This window comes from Tachypleus tridentatus, chromosome 13 (genome assembly GCF_004210375.1).
Source record: "Tachypleus tridentatus isolate NWPU-2018 chromosome 13, ASM421037v1, whole genome shotgun sequence".
Taxonomy (NCBI): Eukaryota; Metazoa; Arthropoda; class Merostomata; order Xiphosura; family Limulidae; genus Tachypleus; species Tachypleus tridentatus.
Window position 1 is genome coordinate 189,227,372 of NC_134837.1, and position 20,123 is coordinate 189,247,494.

A 20,123-nucleotide genomic window follows, 5' to 3' on the forward strand; every position below is an offset into this window, starting at 1 on the left:
AAGATAGTAAACCTCGTTATGAAAATAACTTAATTATTTATGGGCCTAATTCTGTGATTTTACAACGATAATATCCTTTTACTACGTCTACTTAATTGTAATTTATTGTCAGAAGTAGAAAGGAGAAAGATATTTCTTATTAGGCTAGTTTTGATCACGTATTAACCCTAAATGTCAATTCCTTCATGTTCATTTTAGAGCTCAGAATGTGATAATTTATATACAATTAAATTTATATTTTTTATTCCATAAAAGCCACGTAATAAAATTTCACCGAATACAACATTTTGAACTTAATGCGTTTCTTTGAAACTAGCATTTAGAAAGCAAAACTCACCTCAGCCATTAAACAGCCATCATAAATTTTGATCAAACCTCCTCTTCTCATCTGTAGCATGAATCGACACAAGGGACGTGATGATATATGTTGTCTGCAAAGCATAATTCGGTAAGCTAGTTTAATACAAACAGTTACAGACTTCTTTTAAGAATAAATTAGTTTGATTTCTATATCATATTATCTCATCCATCTGTTATTTAGAAAAGGGATCAAGGTCTGTGAAATGCGTTTACCCGTAAGGTTTTGACCAATCATTCCTTTATTAGCTATGTCATAACTTCGCTAGTCACGTGCGTTTTGTTCTAATTGAACATCAAGCCACGAATAACCCTTAACCACAAATGTACTTTATCTGGTGATTGGACATAGACCCCAAAGTGTGTGTGTGTTTGTATTTTCATATAGTTTTAAAAGTATGTTACTTATTGTATTCAAAAGCTTCAATTAAGTACGATGTTACAAATTACGAAAATTAGTTCTTAACAAAATGAACTCGCTAAAAGCTCCGTAAAGCTCCACCTATTTAAGATTAAAACGTTTTTTCCTACTATTGTGGTAGTTTAAAAAAAAAATTTACATCAGTTATGACAGATCAAATATTCTTACTTATACACAAGGAATCATATTTATACAAAACGCATAACATGGTCATAGAATATCTTAACAGTCATAAGTAACAAACGCGGTGGTTCAGGGTCACCCCAGTGACACAGCGATATGTTTACGGACTTACCATGGAAGTATACGGGTTTGGATATCCGTTGTGGACAGAGCATAGATAACCCCTGGTGTAGTTTTGTGCTTAATTACATATAAGAACAGTAAGTTTAGAGGTTCAAAAACACCTCGGTAGAGGAACAGGTAGAAGATCCATTTTCAGGTTATTGCGCGTGACATCTTACGTTCATTAGAGAAAAAGAAAGCCCTCTCATGTTTTTAAAAACATTGGTGTGAACCTGACGATGACCGAAGAAGGTCCAAACGTTGTTCGCTCTTCGATGTAAAATATTCTTTCAACCCAAACGAGCCGTTTTTTGCATATATATTGGTGAGCTGACTGGAATTGCGGTCCCCACGTGGCACAGAGGTACGCCTGCAAACTTTCAATGCTAGAATCCGGGTTTCGATAACGGTAGTGGCAGAGCCCATAAAGCCCTTCGTATAGCTTCGTGCTTAATTAAAAACAAGCTAGAGTCGCAAATTATCTTTTCGCAACCCCCCAAAAAATTAACCTTATATAAATTTACTTTTTTTCTTTTTTTGTATTTAGTATTGTCCAATATTTCGTCTCTCGGTTCATCAGGACGCAAATTACATGTTCCTGATGAATTTGCTATGCGAAATATTGAGCAATATTAAATAGATCAAAATATACATGAAAGAATTCCATTAAACAAGCGAGAAAAAAAGGACTGATGTTTTCACCACACTGTGTTCTCTTACTTTGCTTCATCTCGAGGGTGGCAAGCTTGGAGCTCTGCAGGCCGAGCTTCGTCATCAAGGACCATCAAGCTGCGGATGGGTATTCCTGATATCAAGAAAGGTCAAAATCAAACCAAACATACCACGAAAGAAAATATGTTTCATACTTCGAGCTCATTATATTAAAAAGTAATAAATGAAATGTAAGGTTTACAAATCAATTGGCATTACTTAGTGTTTGTTAAATTCTGATTTTAATTTTCACTGCCTCAGAAAAAGTAGTAATAAATGTGTCAATATGGTTTAGATTACTAATAGGTAAACTCTATTAGAATCGGGTTGTTTATCAGAGATATGTGATTATTACTTTAAAAATAAATGTTCACATCTTTTAATGTGTTTTTAATAAATAAAATACATTTTCTCAATCTTATGTATGATAGATAGAACTTTATTATAAGCATGATGTCTTAAGTTTCGTACTGTCCATGGAACTACTTTTTCAATTGTCCATCAGGCTCATCCTAATGACCATGATTAAGCATTGGTACCCGACACCGAAATTTCAACTGAAACGAGCATATGCGAAATATTCGTGGCTTCCAAGACCACATTTAAGCGAACTCATGGCATTAAAGCATAGTGAAGCTTCAGTGGCGATCTTGAAAGATGAGAAGTCGAATGGTGTTGCTGTGTTTTCATTTTCATTGACCATATTTCTCGAGGATATAGCCATTGAATCTTAGGTGTGGTTAGAGGTTTATAAGTCTTTGTCATCTTCAAATCCTGTTTATCATGTCGTTATTAGTGACAGCAGATATTCTTACACCAAGTGAATACCTAAATTAATCATAATAGCAGTTCTGGACAAAGAGTTAGTTCTGTAACTAGTTTTTAACTTTACGAGAGAAGACGTTACTCTGGAGTGACTTGAGGTGGACTCGGCGTTCTTCGTTGCCTCAAAAGCGAAGTTCAATGAAATAATTCTTGATAACGAGAAACCTTCTTGAAGAAACAGTGTATCTCAGAACGGCTTTATTAGTAAAAGTGTTAATACCTATACCAGCCGATCTGAGATACAAGTAGTTCAATGAAGGCTTCGTTCATTACAATACTGTATTTTCAATAGTCTCGATATCCGAATATTCCTTTCTGACTATAACAATAACCTCTAGTGACTAGAGTTAGTATGGGACGGAATAGCACATTTAACAATTGAACAATCAAGAATTCGACGTGAACTAAATATAGGGCATTAAAGGAATAGAAAGACATGTAGTCAGCTGAGTAGTTCAAACAGTTTGTTCTTCAAACAGTTACATAAATGATATATTTAACTGAACGATATAAGTTTGTTTGTTTGGAATTTCGTGCAAAGCTACACGAGGGCTATCTGCGCTAGCCATCCCTAATTTAATAAGTGTAAAACTAGAGGGAAGGAAGCTTGTCATCATCACCCACCGTCAACTCTTGAGCTACTCTTTTACCAACGAATAGTGGGACTGACCTTCACATTATAACGTCCCCACGACTGAAAGGGCGAGCATGTCTTGGTGCGACGGGGATTCGAAACCGCGACTCTCAGAAGACGAGTCGAACGCCTTAAAGGTGAATTTTCAACAAATTTAATAATTGCCTTAGAAACTGTACTTTGGTTAGGTATAATTCCTGTGTGGTTGCCATATTTTTAAACACTTTAGTTTCTGAGTAAAAAATGAAACAAGATATGCGGGTCCTCGAACTCAAGTTCCTCTCGGTCGTTCGGCTGTTTCCGTGACGTTTTACAACTATGACGTAATAGTTGCCAAATACGCTTCGTTGCGCGCCGACCATTGTGTTCCTTTTAGTGCTGTTGTTTTATGTAAATCTATCGGTGGTGTTTTCGGATTACATACTTTGTGAGACTATTTTTTGTCTTGATATTGCTACTTTATCTTTGTTTTATGATAACATGGTTTACTGCTTTGCTTATGGTTGTAAAAACGGTTCGGCATCGGACAAAAGCTTCTTTTCGTTTCCGTGCAAGGAGAAGGAACCGGTAAGGTGGCGACAGTGGGTGCGGATGGTCAATAGGAAGAACTGGACTCCTTCACACCAAGCAAAGCATGAACGCTCATGTTTTGTGTCGGATCCCACTGTTTTGAATTCCGTGGGTTTCAAGCCAGGCAAGATGAGACTGAAAAAACATCGGCAGTAAACAGGATCGTCCCCACCATCTTTCCTCGTGTAGAGCTGAGGACTGATCTCAGCCTGCATCGTACCAGTTCCACCCCTCTGAAGCCATCCCTCGCCATCACGAAAAGAACAAACTTAAAGGTATATGAGCAGTATAAAGCGATAAACAATAATTAGTAGAATATAATAATTAATAAAGTACAAGTTTTTGAAGAATGTAACTAGACATACACATTTCACATTCATGAGCATGTTTTGCATTTGTGGCACCTGAAAGTCAGTGAAACCTTGATTTCCTAGTCTAGACAGTGGACAAATCTATCCCAAATAGAGTATATTCCAAGTTTAAAAGCTGGTAGATCATTCTGTAGAAGTTTTTGTATCATTTTCACATATGGAAAAGTTTGAAGAATTCCATTTTTCAAATTTAACATTTCAAGATAAATTAACTATTCAGACTGCTACATCTAGTTTGATTTTATAGACAGAATTATGACGTATAATTGAAATTCATTTTGTCACGAGTCATAAATACCCGGTACAATGATTGTGGAAGGGCCGAGTATTAGTTACCATAGTCGGCAAAGTATAAACAAATAAAACCCAGTCTGTGATACCAATAATTTATAAACACCAGACAGGTTTCGAGATGCTTAAAATTGCACGTGAAATAATACAGACCATATTTGTTGTCATGACTTAGGCTTACCATTCTTCCACTGGAGGTATGACCGACTCGCAACCGGCCTGGGCACTATCAGCATCACTCATAGTTCCGCTCTTCTCTCTCGTTGAACTGTCCTCATCACTAAAACTTGTCAGATCTGTGTCAAAAGCAACTGTTCTAGGTTCGTTCAGAGTAGGTTCGAATTGATATGGCGCTACTCAACACTGTTCAGAACACAAAGTCAAAACAGACTCCACTTCTGTTTCTCCGTATGCACTGGCCATGTTTATTTACATTCAACGCGCTGGCTTTGGCGGTTTGTTTGGCAACTATTACGTCACAGTACTTTTCGTAGCGGCAAACGTAAAAAATAAAACGTTCGGATCGCCGCCCGGAAAGAGCTCTTTCTGCACAAAGTTTAATGTTTCATTTATTAGCACATATTTTTTATAAAAATGTGGATCTGCAAAATTAATCAGCATGAGTAGTTCTTTTGACTGCAAAGTTTTGTTTGTTTTTTTTAAATCACCTTTAACCCACCTGGCCATGCTGGACCACGATATAAGTAATCACCGTCTTTTGTACCATTGCAGAAACGTACCCTTACATGATTAGTAGTATTTAATACATTTATCCTAACACTTTGATTATGATTATGTAGCTAGTAATTAGTACTTTAAGTAGCTGGATTTATTGAAAGGTACAGTAAGTGTGCATCATAAAAACTGGTCATATGTGTCATATTCATCAGATTCTGTTAAAAAGAGTATTGTGTTAAAAGTTGCATGTGCTCCAAGTATTTGTCAGTATGATACACACACACAAAATGACATCGGTGAGAGAAATCCTGCTACGTCTGTTAGAAACATTAACAAAAGTATATTAAAGAAATCCTAGAGTAAACAAAAAAGGAAGAATCACATGCTTTTAAGTCATTTTGCTTTTTTGTTCTTATAAAATACCACCTTAGAATCAAAACCTAACATTACTTTAAAGAGCTAAAGCTGTTATTGTCCTAAAAAATATAAATTTTTATTTTTTATTTTTAAATACAACAGATCACAGATTGTTTTATAGCTCATTGATATTCAAGTTATGTATTGGAATGAACCTGAACTTAACGTTCTTATCTGCAATCTGCAAGGTCAGAGTACATATAAGGCCTTTAAAACCGTTAAACCAATAGGCGCGGTTTGTGAAGTACGAAGACTGGGGGCGATCGTCCACTGAAATACGCAAGCCATGCAACCAGGTTGGATTTCTTGTTGTTCTATTTGATATGCATCTTTAAAATAATTTACATAAAAGAAAGAAAACTATTTAGAGAACTCAATAACACTTAACAGCGTATCATATTCAATGAAATAACTGTACCAAAACAAATGAAATTACTTATTAAAATAATCTAGTAAGTTGTTTATTACAAAATATATTTCAAAGATAGCATCGACTAACTTAGAACTTAGCACTGGGTACAATTTCAGAACAAAAATTATATACATGTGTCAAAAGTTTTTTCGTTTTTTATGAAGTAGACTTGCTTGGTATTTCATGTCAGCCTACACTAGAAGAGATTGTTAACCCTAACACATTAAGATGCAATCTCCACCCTAAGTTGCTATACATAAATGCATATTAGGTTTCAAAAATTACATATCTCGTTAATCAAATAATGTTTTATTTGATATAATAACCTGATTATTCTACGTGAGCTAATAATTACCTAAAAACCGTAAATACTTCAGAATGAAACCTTGAGAACCTGTTGTTACATAATTTCTAAACAGTTAGTGGCTGTTGTACTACGCATTGTTCACAAAAAGTGAAATTTAACGACTAACGACTTACGAAAAAATATTGTACTGGTCTAGAAATATATATATATATATACACATTTATGTATTTCAGTTAATTTTTTAATGTCGTAATTTTTAACAGTTATTTTGTGTTTATTATTTTTTATAAAATCTTTAAATAATCTCATAGTTTTTATCGTTCATTATCTCTCACTTTATGTATCTCTAAGCCCCCCGCTAGTACAGCGGTATGTCTACGGATTTACAACGCTAAAATCAGGGGTTCGATTCCCCTCGGTGGGCTTAGCAGATAACCCCAGGTGGCTTTGCTATAAGAAAACACACACACATGTTTCTCTAAAATGGTCCGTAGATTAAGTGCATAAGATGGGAATCATACCAACGCATTTGCAATGTGAAAAATTTAGAAATTATAAATATATGTGTATATATGACATCAATGTAACTTAAATTTACTTTGTATTTAGATAGATTTTTAACTTTAGTAACTATTTAACTTTAAGGATGTCGAAGTTTTAAATAACAACCAACTAGCATGATTCTAAATAATCCTTAATGACAAGAAACCCACTTGAAATAAAAATATATCTCAGAATGGCTGGTGTGGGAATTAACACTTTTATTGGTAAGCAGAGAACAACGTTTCGACCTTTGTAGGTTATCTTCAGGTTAACAAAGAGAAAATTTGCAATTGACCATTGCCGGGCACATATCTTAGGGACGAGAGTATAGACAGGTGCAGGGTTGTTGATATTAGATTATTAATTAGTACAGGTATAAAGGTGTTCCTTTATATTGGTTTAATTTTGGTTTTAGTTGCTGTATAAGTAGAGTTTCTTTGATTTTGCGTTTGTTTATATTTATTTCCCTACTTAGTATCTGTGTGTTTTATATGGCTATGTTGTGTTTATTTGATTTGTTGTGTTCAAAAACGTGTGAAGATGTTTTTTGTGTTCTTTGAATCTAATTTCCATTTGTCTGCTTGTTTCTCCAATATACAAATCGTAGTAGTTATTGCATTGTATTTTATAAATTGTGTTGATGTTGTGTTTGTCAGTGTAATTTTTACATAGTATGGACTCTAGTTTTGTACCTGTTTTTGAATAAATTTGGTGTTTACTGGAATGTTGTGTTTTGTTATTAGTTTTTTCCAAATGTTGTTTATTTTGTCACTGATATCAGGAACATATGGTATGTAGTAGTGTAAAGTTTTGTAGTTTGTTGTATCTTGGGATTTATTGTTGTGTGTTTGTTGTTGATCTAGGTGTGTGCGTATAATTTTATCAACGGTTTTTGAAGGAAATTTGTTGATGTTGATGAAGGGTTGTTTTATTTTGTTGATTTCATCATTAATTTCATCAGGTGAACATATTTTTGTAACTGTGTTTATTTGACTCTTTAATATGTTAAGTTTTATTTTGTTTCATGTGCTGAGTCCCAGGGAATGTATAATTCAGTGTGGATGATTTTTCTGTGGATTTCTGTTTTTAATTGTGTATAAGTTCTAGTGATCTTGAGGTTAAGAAATGCTGTTTGGTTAGTTTTTTACTATTCACAGATGAACTTAATGTTGGGGTGTATCGAGTTAACGTGATTTAAAAAAACTAAGTGTGTGTTCTGTAGATGTGAATCCAGCAATTGTATCATCAACATGCCTGTACCAGTATAGTGGTGGGTGTAAGGCTGAATTGATCGCTTGTGATTCAATCTGTCATAAAAATGTTGGCAAGAACTGGTGACGGGATTCCCCATACTTAGGCCATTTATGTCTAAGTAGGTTTGGTCATTAAACATAAAGTTAGTTTTGGTGGTAGTGAATTTTATAAGGGTTGTTAATTGGTTGCTTCAATGGGTTAGGGTCTTGCATATAAAGTTATGAATCTATCTTGCAGGTTTCAGTGGTTGAGACTTCTGTGAAGAGGGAGATTACGTCAAAACTGACCATTAAGGCTTTATGATTTAGTTGATTTAGAATATATTTAAAGTTAAGAGTCTTTTGAAAAATGATCTGGCTGATGTTACATATTTAGAAAATGCTCACGCTATATACTTACTTACAACCTACAATTTAACTATAACCTCGGTAAATATTCAAAAATCACGTACAAAACTAAAGTCCATACTATATAAAAACTACACTGACAAACACAACACCAACATTATTTATGAAATGCGATGCAACAACTGCCACGACGTTTCTATTGGAGAAACAAGTAGAAAAATGGAAACTAGATTCAAAGGGTAACAGCAACAAGAAAACACCTTCACACGTTTATGAACACTGCAAATCAAATAAACACAATATAACCATATAACATGTATAAACAAACGCAAAATCAAAGAAGTCCTACTTATACAGCAACTACAACCAAAATTAAACCAATATAAAGGAACATGTTTCATGTGTTTTGTGAACCTTGTTTCTTTTCAAAATAGACGAACTAGTTAGTGTTCGATTTAGGTTTTAAAACTCACAATGTTAACACTGACAATTATTTTAGGTAAGTGGTAAAAGTTTCTACTGCACATACGGTTCCTATTTGTTTCTCGATAAAATAAACAGAATATATAATAAACGAATTTCTTGAGCTCTGAACAAATGGAAATGAAAGGCCTAAGATATTAAAATTCGCAATTAAATTACTTTTTGCTTTTGAGCGATACAGTAATCAATTTTACAAGACTACAAGGTTTAAAAATTATCTACCATTTTATGCATGCTAAATATGTCTCTCTCTGCACGACGTGTGTCTTTTATATTGTATATTCACGTAATTATTATTCAGAATTAGTTTCAAAAACAACTTATTGCATAACCAGTCACTTGAATGAAATGAAGGGGTCAGATAATCTATTCTTGGATGCTTGAACTTTGTTCCAGTTTATTATTTGTATGAAATGTGAATAACAAACTACTCTACAGAAACAGTAATGACATAATCTTATGCAAATATACAATCGGACAAATATTATTTTACTGTTTTTAATTATTAAATTAAATACCAACACGTGCTACACATTATGACGAGAATTTAGACTCAAACTCTTAATCTGAGGGTCGCGTATTCGAATCTCCGTCACACCAAACATTTTCGCCCTTTCATTCATGGGGCGTTATACTGTGATGGTCAATCCCACTATTCGTTGGTAAAAGAGTAGCCAAAGAGTTGGCTGTGGGTGGTGATGGCTAGCTGCCTTCCCTCTAGTCTTGCTCCCCGCTAGTACAGCGGTATGTCTCCGGATTTACAACGCTAAAATCAGGGGTTCGATTCCCCTCGGTGGGCTGAGCAGATAGCCTTTGTGGCTTTGCTAAAAAGAAAAACACACACAAACACCTCTAGTCTTACACTGTTAAATTAGGGACGACTAGCACAGATAGTCTTTGTGTAGCTTTGCGCGAAATTCAAAACTAACTCAAGCTCTTTCTTTGTAGATAAATCGGAATGACAAAGCAAACATTTTACGAACTAAACATTAAATCAAGTTAATAATAAAGTTAATTATGATTCATTTGGAAAAAGAATATTTCCTGAGAGAAAGAAAAAAGGTGAAATATGTTTAACTCTCGTTCACGGTAATATAAAGCACAATCGGATTTTTCAACCTTAATGACATTACTTACACAATCTCAGTGAAGCTTCGCATTTTGTTCATTGAGAGTTACTATGAATTATTTTAAGTTACAAATCGCATTATGCTGGTTTTTTTAACATATTTTGCTGGTAAGACATGAGAATATCTCACTTCTCCATGAACGACTCATGCTTTATTAATCCTTAAGGTTGAGTGCACGCAAGAAGCCTAAAAACAAACACGATTATTGGTATGATAATACCATTAAATTTGGCAGACTTTCGCTTGGGCCATAGTCTTATTTATTATATCTAATAATCTCCTAAATATAAATAAATAATAATAATTTTCCGTATCTATGAAATATCGTTTTCTCTGAAAAATAATATTAATTAATAAACGGTACGCAGGAGAGTTAAAACTGACACTAGGGTAGGAACCACTTAAGCACTATCATGTTCAATATCTGCTCTACATTCTTCACGTTTATCATTATCGCCCTCTAGTGGCACAGCGGCATGTCCACGGACCCACAGTAAGCCCATTGTGTAACTTTGTGTTTAATTCTGAACCAACAATTTTAACATTAAAAAAGTTACTGGACTTGATTTATTTATAGAAGGTTTTGCTTAAGCAGTTTCTAAAAAAAAATGTTGTTTCTGTATTTTCAAACGTTAAATTCAAGCATGATTTTATATACTAAATGTTTGAATACTTCCATTCTATATACCAGCAAAATCACGAAAATAATTTTTATTTTTGTCTCGAAGTATTTAGAACGACTAGGAATTTTCTTTAGTTATTTCGTTACTAAGCTTAAAGCTACACAATGAGTTGTTTGTGCTGTATTCATAGCGGGAACCGAAATCTGGTCTATATGTTAAAAGCCACTTACTTCTAACGTCCATATTTGTTCTTAAATATTCAGAAATTACCAAATTCATTTTAAAGGTCACATTAATGATTAATTTACCAAGATAGTTATTGGTACTTCTCTACATGGTCTGTTTTCATTGGTTGTCGATTTATTACCAACTTTTATTTCTACAAAATCTTACTGAGAATACTAGTATCACAATTTTTTAAAAAATTAAAACCCTCTTAAGTCCACTGACACTAAGCCCGGCATGACCAGGTGGTTAGGGCGCTCGACTCCTCATCTGAGGGTAGCGGGTTCGAATCTCCGTTACACCAAACATGTTCGTCCTTTTAGCCATGCGTATGTTATAATGTGAGGGTCAATCTCACTATTCGTTGGTATAAGAGTTGGCAGTGGGTAGTGATGACTATTTGTCCATTCTCTAGTCTTACACTGCTAAATAAGGTGCGGCTAGTGCGAATAGACCTCGTGTACCTTTGCGTGAAATTTAAAAAATAAACAAACACACCATTAACCCTCTTATTTTCGGTTCAGAAAAAAAATAAAAATTTTGATCGATGCAAGTTAATTGTTGAAGTTACAATGATATGATTATTTTTCAAGTTAATTGTTGAAGTTACAATGATATGATTATTTTTCAAGTTAATTGTTGAAGTTACAATGATATGGTTAATTTTCAAGCTAATTGTTGAAGTTACAATGATATGATTATTTTCCAAATTAATTGTTGAAGTTACAATGATATGATTATTTTTCAAGTTAATTGTTGAAGTTACAATGATATGATTATTTTTCAAGTTAATTGTTGAAGTTACAATGATATGATTATTTTTTAAGTTAATTGTTGAAGTTACAATGATATGATTATTTTTCAAGTTAATTGTTGAAGTTACAATGATATGGTTATTTTTCAAGTTAATTGTTGAAGTTACAATGATATGGTTATTTTTCAAGTTAATTGTTGAAGTTACAATGATATGGTTAATTTTCAAGTTAATTGCAACAGATTATTTGAAGGACGTTTTCTATCAGAACAAGAGCGAAGGTTTCTACGTTTAATGTAATAACTCCTGTTTAAGCTCTGACGTATTTAGCTTTAATCAAGTCCAGCTCCAAAATTTTACTTTCTTTGTCTTATTACATAGAACTATTGCCAAGTCTTGAAAGCGGCAACATTTAAAAATGCATATTTCTAATAATGAATTCGCCTAGAATTTATCACTTTCTACGTTCAGTTTGACGAAATTGCTTGGCTGTAACACGTTATTATAATGATTGGTATGATCAATTCGTCACGAGGTACACGCCTAGGTTATGAATTAAGCAATACGCCTTCACTGGGTCGATGCGATTGGCAAACCGTTTGCAAGCGATGGAGAGTGTTAGCGTGCTTGGAAACATTACTTCCCACGTCCAAATAACTATAGACGAGGACGAGTTTAATTCTCGATTATCACGCGATTCATCAGCACAATAATCCCAGAATTTCATAGAAGGCGTGCTCATATATAGCTAGAGACTTCTCAAATAGCCCAAGTCATCCATTCCTAGCGTCAAGGCTCACAAAGTCACAAGTATTGTAAAACGTTCGAAATAATAGGTTGTAAACGTCGGCTGGCAAAAGTGTCGTTTTCAATCATTCATCGGGTATTTTGAAGCATCATTAAGATTGAAACCGTTTTGTGATCACGTTGAAAGTGTCACCAAACATACTGCTGAGTTTAATCTCATGACATTGATCCAATAACTAGAAAACCCCTAATATCTTATAGTGATCTAGGCCCGGCATGGCAAAGCGTGTTAAGGGACGTGACTCGTAATCTGAGGGTCGCGGGTTCGCATCCCAGTCGCGCCAAACATGCTCGTCCTTTCAGCCGTGGGAGCGTTATAATGTTAGGTCAATCCCACTATTCGTCAGTAAAAGAGTAGCCCAAGAGTTGGCGGTGGGTGGTGATGACTAGCTGCCTTCCCTCTAGTCTTACACTGCTAAATTAGGGACGGCTAGCACAGAGAGCCATCGAGTAGCTTTGTGCGAGATTTAAAAAAACAAAAAAAAACTTATAGTGATTACTTCTAGGTTGATATAGGTCCTCCGCTTCACCATAAAAAATATCTAATGTGACGAATAGCTCTAATTACCTTTATAGTATGATAGAATACAAATGATGAATGTACAGTACAGCACAAGGCCTTTATGTAAACAAAGTAAATAAAACAAATATTTGCTTTTATAAAGAAACTAGCTAAATCATCACAAAATAATAACATCTAGAAAAAATGTCCTCTGATGTTGTTCATAAAATATCCTCTCTCACTACTTATGTTTTCATCATATGATAAATTCATGATCTAGGAAGCTAATAAAGATCTTAAATGTACCAAGCATTAAATTTCAAAACTGTTATCCATATAAATATAATATTGCTCTCTGCTGTTCAGTACTGCGCAAAAAGTGTTAGAACAAGAGAATATTTTGTCATTCTTTCCATTTTATAGACTAATTATTCCATGTTGTTACATAATGTAAATTTCAACACTATGGTAATGCTTCTCTGATCCCTGTTGACAACTGAACGAACCAGGATGAGAATACTCATCATTCTTTATAATTCCCATGTACTTGTACCAAGGGCATGTTATAAGGGTTCTAGTTGAATAAACATATTGATCAAATTTAGGGTCTGAAATAACTATCATAGTACCCCATTTAGTGTCTTAACTATACAGAAAGAAGATAGCAAGGGCCTAGCATATGGTACTGGTATATAATAGTAGAAATCAATTTAATAACACTCCACAAACAAACCTTGATAAAAACAGTGTTTTGCGCTATATATTAAGTTGTGTTGTCATGACACAGCTCAAAACCCGTAGATAATTGTCAGCAAAGCAGAGATTTCACATAAAAACTTTACGTCATGCTGGTTGGACTCTCCAACAAACTGCTACAGACTTGAAATGGTCACCAAATGCTGTCAAGTACACCCTATATCGTGAGACCGAGACACGTAAATATGAAAATAAGAAAGGAAAAGGCAGAACACCTAAACTCAATGATACTAATGTTAAGTATCTTTGTTTATGTAGCCTTCAAAACAGAAGGAAGACAGCCACTGATCTCAACCATGAGATAAAAACAACCATGTACCACATGATAGAAAACTCTTCAGATCTACAGTATCAAGAAGACTCAACGAGAGTGAAATATTTGATTGTGTAGCAGTTTTAAACATTAACTTGAAGTTTCAAGTTTTGTCAAGAGATTGAAATTTGCTAAAAAGTACAAAACTGGACTGTGGATCATTGAAAAAGGGTGTTGTGTACAGAGTCCAAGTTTGAAATATTAGGTTCAAAGCGTATGTTGTAAGTGAAAGATACGTCAATGCATAGCACCTATCATGAAGCATGAGGGAAGGCAGTATGGTACTTTGGGGATGTTCTTCTGCTGTGGTGACAGCATATATTTGCAAAATAGATGGAATATTGGACCAGTGTAAGTACCATCAAATACTGATCCATCAAGGTATACCTAGTGGTTTGCATATTGTTGGTAAAGGATTATACTACCAAGAAGATAACGACTCCAAACATTTATCCAATGCAGAAATTGCTAAGCTAAGAAAAAAGCTGCAATGGACCCCACAATGGACCTGAAACACTGTCTACAATTATTAAAGTAAAAGGGACACACACAAAATATTAACTGTTTACTGAACTCACGTACTTCCACTGATGCCCGGCATGGCCAGGTGGGTTAAGGCGTTTTACTCGTAATCTGAGGGTTGCGGGTTCGAATTTCCGTCGCACCAAACATGCTCGCCCTCTCAGCCGGGGGCGTTATAATGTGAGGGTCAATCCTATTATTCGATGGTAAAAGAGTAGTTCAAGAGTTGGTAGTGGGTGGTAATGGCTAGCTTCCTTCCCTCTAGTCTTACACTGTTAAATATGGAAGGCTAGCGCAGATAGCCCTCGAGTAGCTTTGCGCGAAATTTAAAACAAACCAAACCATTCCCGTTTATTTAACGTACTTCTGTTTGTGAGTTACAAGCTAACCGTAGTTTAAGACACAATTAATCACAATCAAGACTAATGCAGACAGACATTTTAGTGTAGAAATAAATTATTAGGGTTAATGCCAGAGAAATAAAAACGTATCCTGAAAAGTGTGACTTTGTAATTTCCCAGGATCAATAGAAGCACATTCTGTCGTCTGACCCATGTGTCTTATTTATCACAAGGTCAACGAAGAACATTTGCTGTGTCCTGTAGAATGGAGAAGAAAGAACCTCAGTGGAGCTTATAGAACAATAGCAATGTCGAGGTCAGTGAGCTGCCAGCAATTTTAGAATTAGCCCATTTGATGAAAGAAATGGAAATGCAGAAACTATTCTTAAATATTGTGCCCTAAGTCCTGCAGAACCCTATACAATAAAACAAAGTTAAAGCGATTGTCAAAGAAAAAGACACTAGATGCTGATTTAGAAAGAGAGTTCACAGCAATCCACAAACACACACTTTCATCTCCCAACTGCAGTGTCCTAGAGAATGTGTGCGTGTTTTGTTTTGTTTTTTTAAAGCAAAGCCACATCGGGCTATCTGTTGTGTCCATCCACCAAGAGAAATTAAACCCCTGATTTTAAATCCGCAGACTTACAAACGGCGGAGGATTGTCCCAGGAAAAGATCTCGCGGAAGAACCTTGTTTTACTGTGATTACTTTACATAAGTAGAAGACCTGACAAAAGCAGATATCTTTGGTTTGGACTCACGTGCTCAGTCTTTGGCTCTTCAGTTGGAAAATATCAATATTCTGAAAAAGCTCAGTGCGAAAGACTTGATAAGAATTGAAATCAACACCTCTAAAGATACTTCATGGTACTCTATAGCCATGCAAGGGACAAGGCCCCAAAACAATCACCACAGCAGGCGGTGAAACAATGTTCTAGAATCTTTGATAGGGACAAGGCTTGTTTGTTTGTTTGTTTGTTTGTTTTTGAATTTCGCACAAAGCTACTCGAGGACTATCTGCGCTAGCCGTCCCTAATTTAGCAGTGTAAGACTAGAGGGAAGGCAGCTAGTCATAAGCACCCACCGCCAACTCTGGGGCTACTCTTTTACCAACGAATAGTGGGATTGACCGTCACGGCTGAAAGGGCGAGCATGTTTGGCGCAATGGGGATGCGAACCCGCGACCCTCGGATTACGAGTCGCACGCCTTAACACGCTTGGCCAAGGGGGGGCCTAGGGACAAGGCTATGGCACAGTCACAACAGCAAGTGGTAAAATAATGTTCTACAATCTTTGATAGGGACAAGGCCGTGGCACAGTCACAACAGCAAGCATTGAAACAATGTTCAATATTCTTTGATAGGGACAAGGCAATGACATAACAAGCAGAGAAACAACGTTCTACAATCTTTGACAGGGAGAAAGCCAGGACACAACAGGCAGGGAAACAATGATTGTGAATTATTTTACGTTTAGAAAATGTCAAATATACAATTTGGATGGTGTATCTTATTGTGTTATGAGACTATCAAATATACATAAAGAGGAAGCAACTTATTCTTTTAACAAACGAGACAAACCAATGTTATTATTCTTCTCTGGGTATTGAAAAAGTTGGGCTTCATGAAGTAGAGCAGGATTTGCGCTCGTTTAAAAAATTATGTTTTTCATGTTACCTTTTGTTCGTGTAAAACATCTGAAGAAATCTACCAATAACTTTCAGTATTGAAATTCACTGAATGAAAATGTTCTTAGTAAGAAAATGGTATAATAAAAAGCATTTATATCTCTGAAAGCAATACGATTTGTTTTGGTTTTTTTAATTGTATATCAACTAGTGGTTATTAGAGTTAAATCTTACCTGTTTTCCTCATCCATACTTCCATTGTAAGATAGAATAAGTTCGGATCTCGATGTTTCATTCGAAACTTATTCAACAATGATCGAACTACTTCTTTGCTCGTAGTGTCGGGACTGATGCAGAGAGTTTTATATTCCATGTCGGCACACAAAACACGAGTGTAGATTTTCAGCATCACCTATAATGTGAAAGATACAAAGTGTGTTTGTCATTAAACAAATGGTTTCCCTAATCGTCGTTATTCATTATTATAACAGGCTAGAACTATTTGGTGGAATTCAAATATAAAGTTTGTTGAGTATGAATATCATGTGCCATTATCATCAGGAAATTCCGTATTAGTTCACATGAAATTTAGTTCAATAGAATTGTTAACCCTTATTTACGCAGAAAATGTATAAATTCTAGGCGTATATACTCCCATTTATTATTTTAAAATATAATCCGAATCTTCTATTTAACTGTGAATTAATGTGTTATTGAATTAGAAATGACAATAATTAAGAATATCGCAATGGAAGCACAACACGAGGGTTTCCTTAACTGAGGGCTGGAAGAAAGTGTCAGGGGACATTAACAAAAACACAACACACAAGACCAGAGGGAAGGCAGCTAGTCATAACCACCCACCGCCAACTCTTGGGCTACTATTCTACCAACGAATAGTCGGATTGACCGTCATTGGAACGCCCCGGTCGCACCGAGCATGCTTGCGACCTTTCAACCCGCGACCCGTTATAATATACGAGTCGAACGCCTTATTCACTTGGTATGCCAGTTTGCTGATAGCACTGTGTGTGTGTGTGGTTATGACTAGCTGCCTTCCCTCTGGTCTTGCACTGCTAAATTAGGGATGGCTAGCGCAAATAGAATTTGCGCGAAATTCAAAAACAAAACAAACAAGCTATCAGCGAAGTGCTACCAAACAAAGCGTACTGGTTTCTTTATATTTTATATATTATAAGTTGTTAATTAAAGTAATTTCTGACAAATATCGTTCTGTGAATACGCCACGAATTCTTTTCATAAATTATTTTAGTTTTGATTGGCTTACAAAGGAATTTACTGACGTTTGACTGCGTCTATTGCACTTTTCCGCCTCTTTGCTGGCCACGCTCGATTTCGTAAAATTTATTTTTTCTGTTAACTATGAAAGATTAGGTTAGGGTAGTGTTACTTGCCGCGTCAATTGTGGTTGTTTAATTGTTTATGGCTATATCCACAAGTCATCTCTAATTTGAGCAAAGTAAGGGAATGAAACCTTCACAATATCACACACACTGTTGTCTGACCAAATAAGATTTGAAAGGTACTACCCTTGTAACGCACGCATGACCCAAAGTGCGGATAGCGATTTTACTTTTCTTGCTCTCCCTTTTTACTATTCCCTTTTTTTTTTTTTTTTTTTTTCGATAACGGTATCCGCAGATATAAAGTCCATGTTAATGATCTGCATTCCGTCCTATTGAAATGAAAACAAAAAACACACGAATAAGTTCGTTATTTTAATGAAATATATCTAATGTCTGTAGTGTACAAGTCGACTTCATATTCCTTCCAAGATGGTGGAATTATTGGCACGAGAGAAAATGTGGAAAACACTTTGATAAATTAATTAGAAAGGACAGAATGTTATATATGTTTTATGCGGTCATTACTGAGAGCATAAAATATACTTGTGTCATACAGGTAAGTAAATAACGGCAAAAATTCCAAAATCTGAAATACATTTTTCTTAACCAGCTTTCCTGTATTAATTAAATAAAAAAATTTCCTCTGTTGTCCTGTTTCGGTAACTACCGCTCAGAGGGAAGAAAACCAGTTGGAAGTATCGGCCAAACAAACAGCTACAAAGGAACTGAATGCCACAGTTTCCCCTTCCCTGATAGCTTAAAGCGTAGAGCACTTACAGAGCATATTGCAGTTCGACTTTTTGAACCTGCTAGTACGCAGCCCAGAGCTTGTTTGTTTGTTTTAAATTTCGCGCAAAGCTACTCGAGGGCTATCTGCGCTAGCCATCCCTAATTTAGCAGTGTAAGACTAGAGGGAAAGCAGCTAGTCATCACCACCTACCGCCAATTCTTGGGCTACTCTTTTACCAACGAATAGTGGGATTGACTGTCACGTTATAAAGCCCACACAGCTGAAAGGGCAAGCATGTTTGGTGCGACCGGGATTCGAACTCGCGACCCTCGGATTACGAGTCGAACACCTTAACACGCTTGGTCATGCCGGGCCCAACCTAGAGCACTAACTATTAGGCTACACTCATTCCCTTGACATCAGAATAACCCAGAACTTTTGGAAATCTGAATAAAGGGAAAATTATCATTCCACATGGATATTTTACTACGCTCGAAAAAAAACAACAATAAAAACATACTGTTTACAAAGGTATTCTAACTGAATAATAAAACCTATTTGAATAATACAAACAATAAATAAAAGGTTTTTCCTCCGGCAAGTCGCAAAGAACAGTTATGCTGAACGACTCAACTGTCAAATTTATAACAGTATAAGGAAGAAACGAAACTCTTATAAACACAGTAACACATAGTTTTAATGGAATATTAAAATAGTTTACCAGATGTAAGTTGGACTTAGGTTGAATAAATCTTTTGAAAAGCACTTTATTTTTGGTTTTTTTAAACCTAAACATAAAAATATTTAACGTGTTAAACGTACATTTTTAGAAACAACATATATATACGTTAAATTGAAAGCAAATGCTACTTATTTATTTTTGTTAATCCACAGACGTCTAACACCTGTACACACATGCGTGTCTTGTGGCTAACACCCTAACTGGTAGCGAAGTACGAAATAGACCAATTAAAAACGACACTGCTCGACCTTAGCTATGTCCATGGGTAGAAGGGCAGCATATTTTATGTGTAGAGCTGCCGTCAAAAAGATAAAATCCCTGAACTTAAAGAGAACGTACATCATTAATTACATATACCTATCACCCATCCACACATACTTTGTACATTTACAACATACGCACACTTCTACTTGCAATATAGAATTTCCATTAGCTTTTATCCCCACTGGTTCAGCGGTAAGCCTGCAGGCTTACGACACTAAAATTCACGTTTAGATACCAGTAATATGTAGAGCACCAAGTCTACAGTTTCCAGTTACAAACTAGCTGTAATATAGGCACGTCCCTAATTTAGCAGTGTAAGACTAGACGGAAGGCATCTAGTCATCATCACCCACCGCCAATTCTTGGACTACTCTTTTACCAACAAGTAATGGGATTGAATGTACATTGTAACGTCCCTACGACTGAAAGGGGGGCATGTTTGTTGCGACGGGGATTTGAATCCGCAACCCTCAGATTACGAGTCGAGCGCCTTCCCAACCTGAGCATGTCAG

General features: G+C 35.5%; 1 protein-coding gene across 2 annotated transcripts in view; it reads right to left on the reverse strand.

The window, feature by feature from the left end:
* Positions 1-20,123, reverse strand: part of LOC143240938 (uncharacterized) — a 48,286-nt gene that overhangs the window by 8,839 nt on the left and 19,324 nt on the right. For both annotated transcript variants that reach the window (XM_076484209.1, XM_076484208.1), the window contains exons 2-4: positions 16,743-16,920; positions 1,784-1,868; positions 338-431 (exon numbers count right to left, since the gene is read on the reverse strand). In XM_076484209.1, the coding sequence (XP_076340324.1) occupies positions 338-431; positions 1,784-1,868; positions 16,743-16,920 (357 nt within the window). The remainder of the gene's footprint in view (positions 1-337; positions 432-1,783; positions 1,869-16,742; positions 16,921-20,123) is intronic.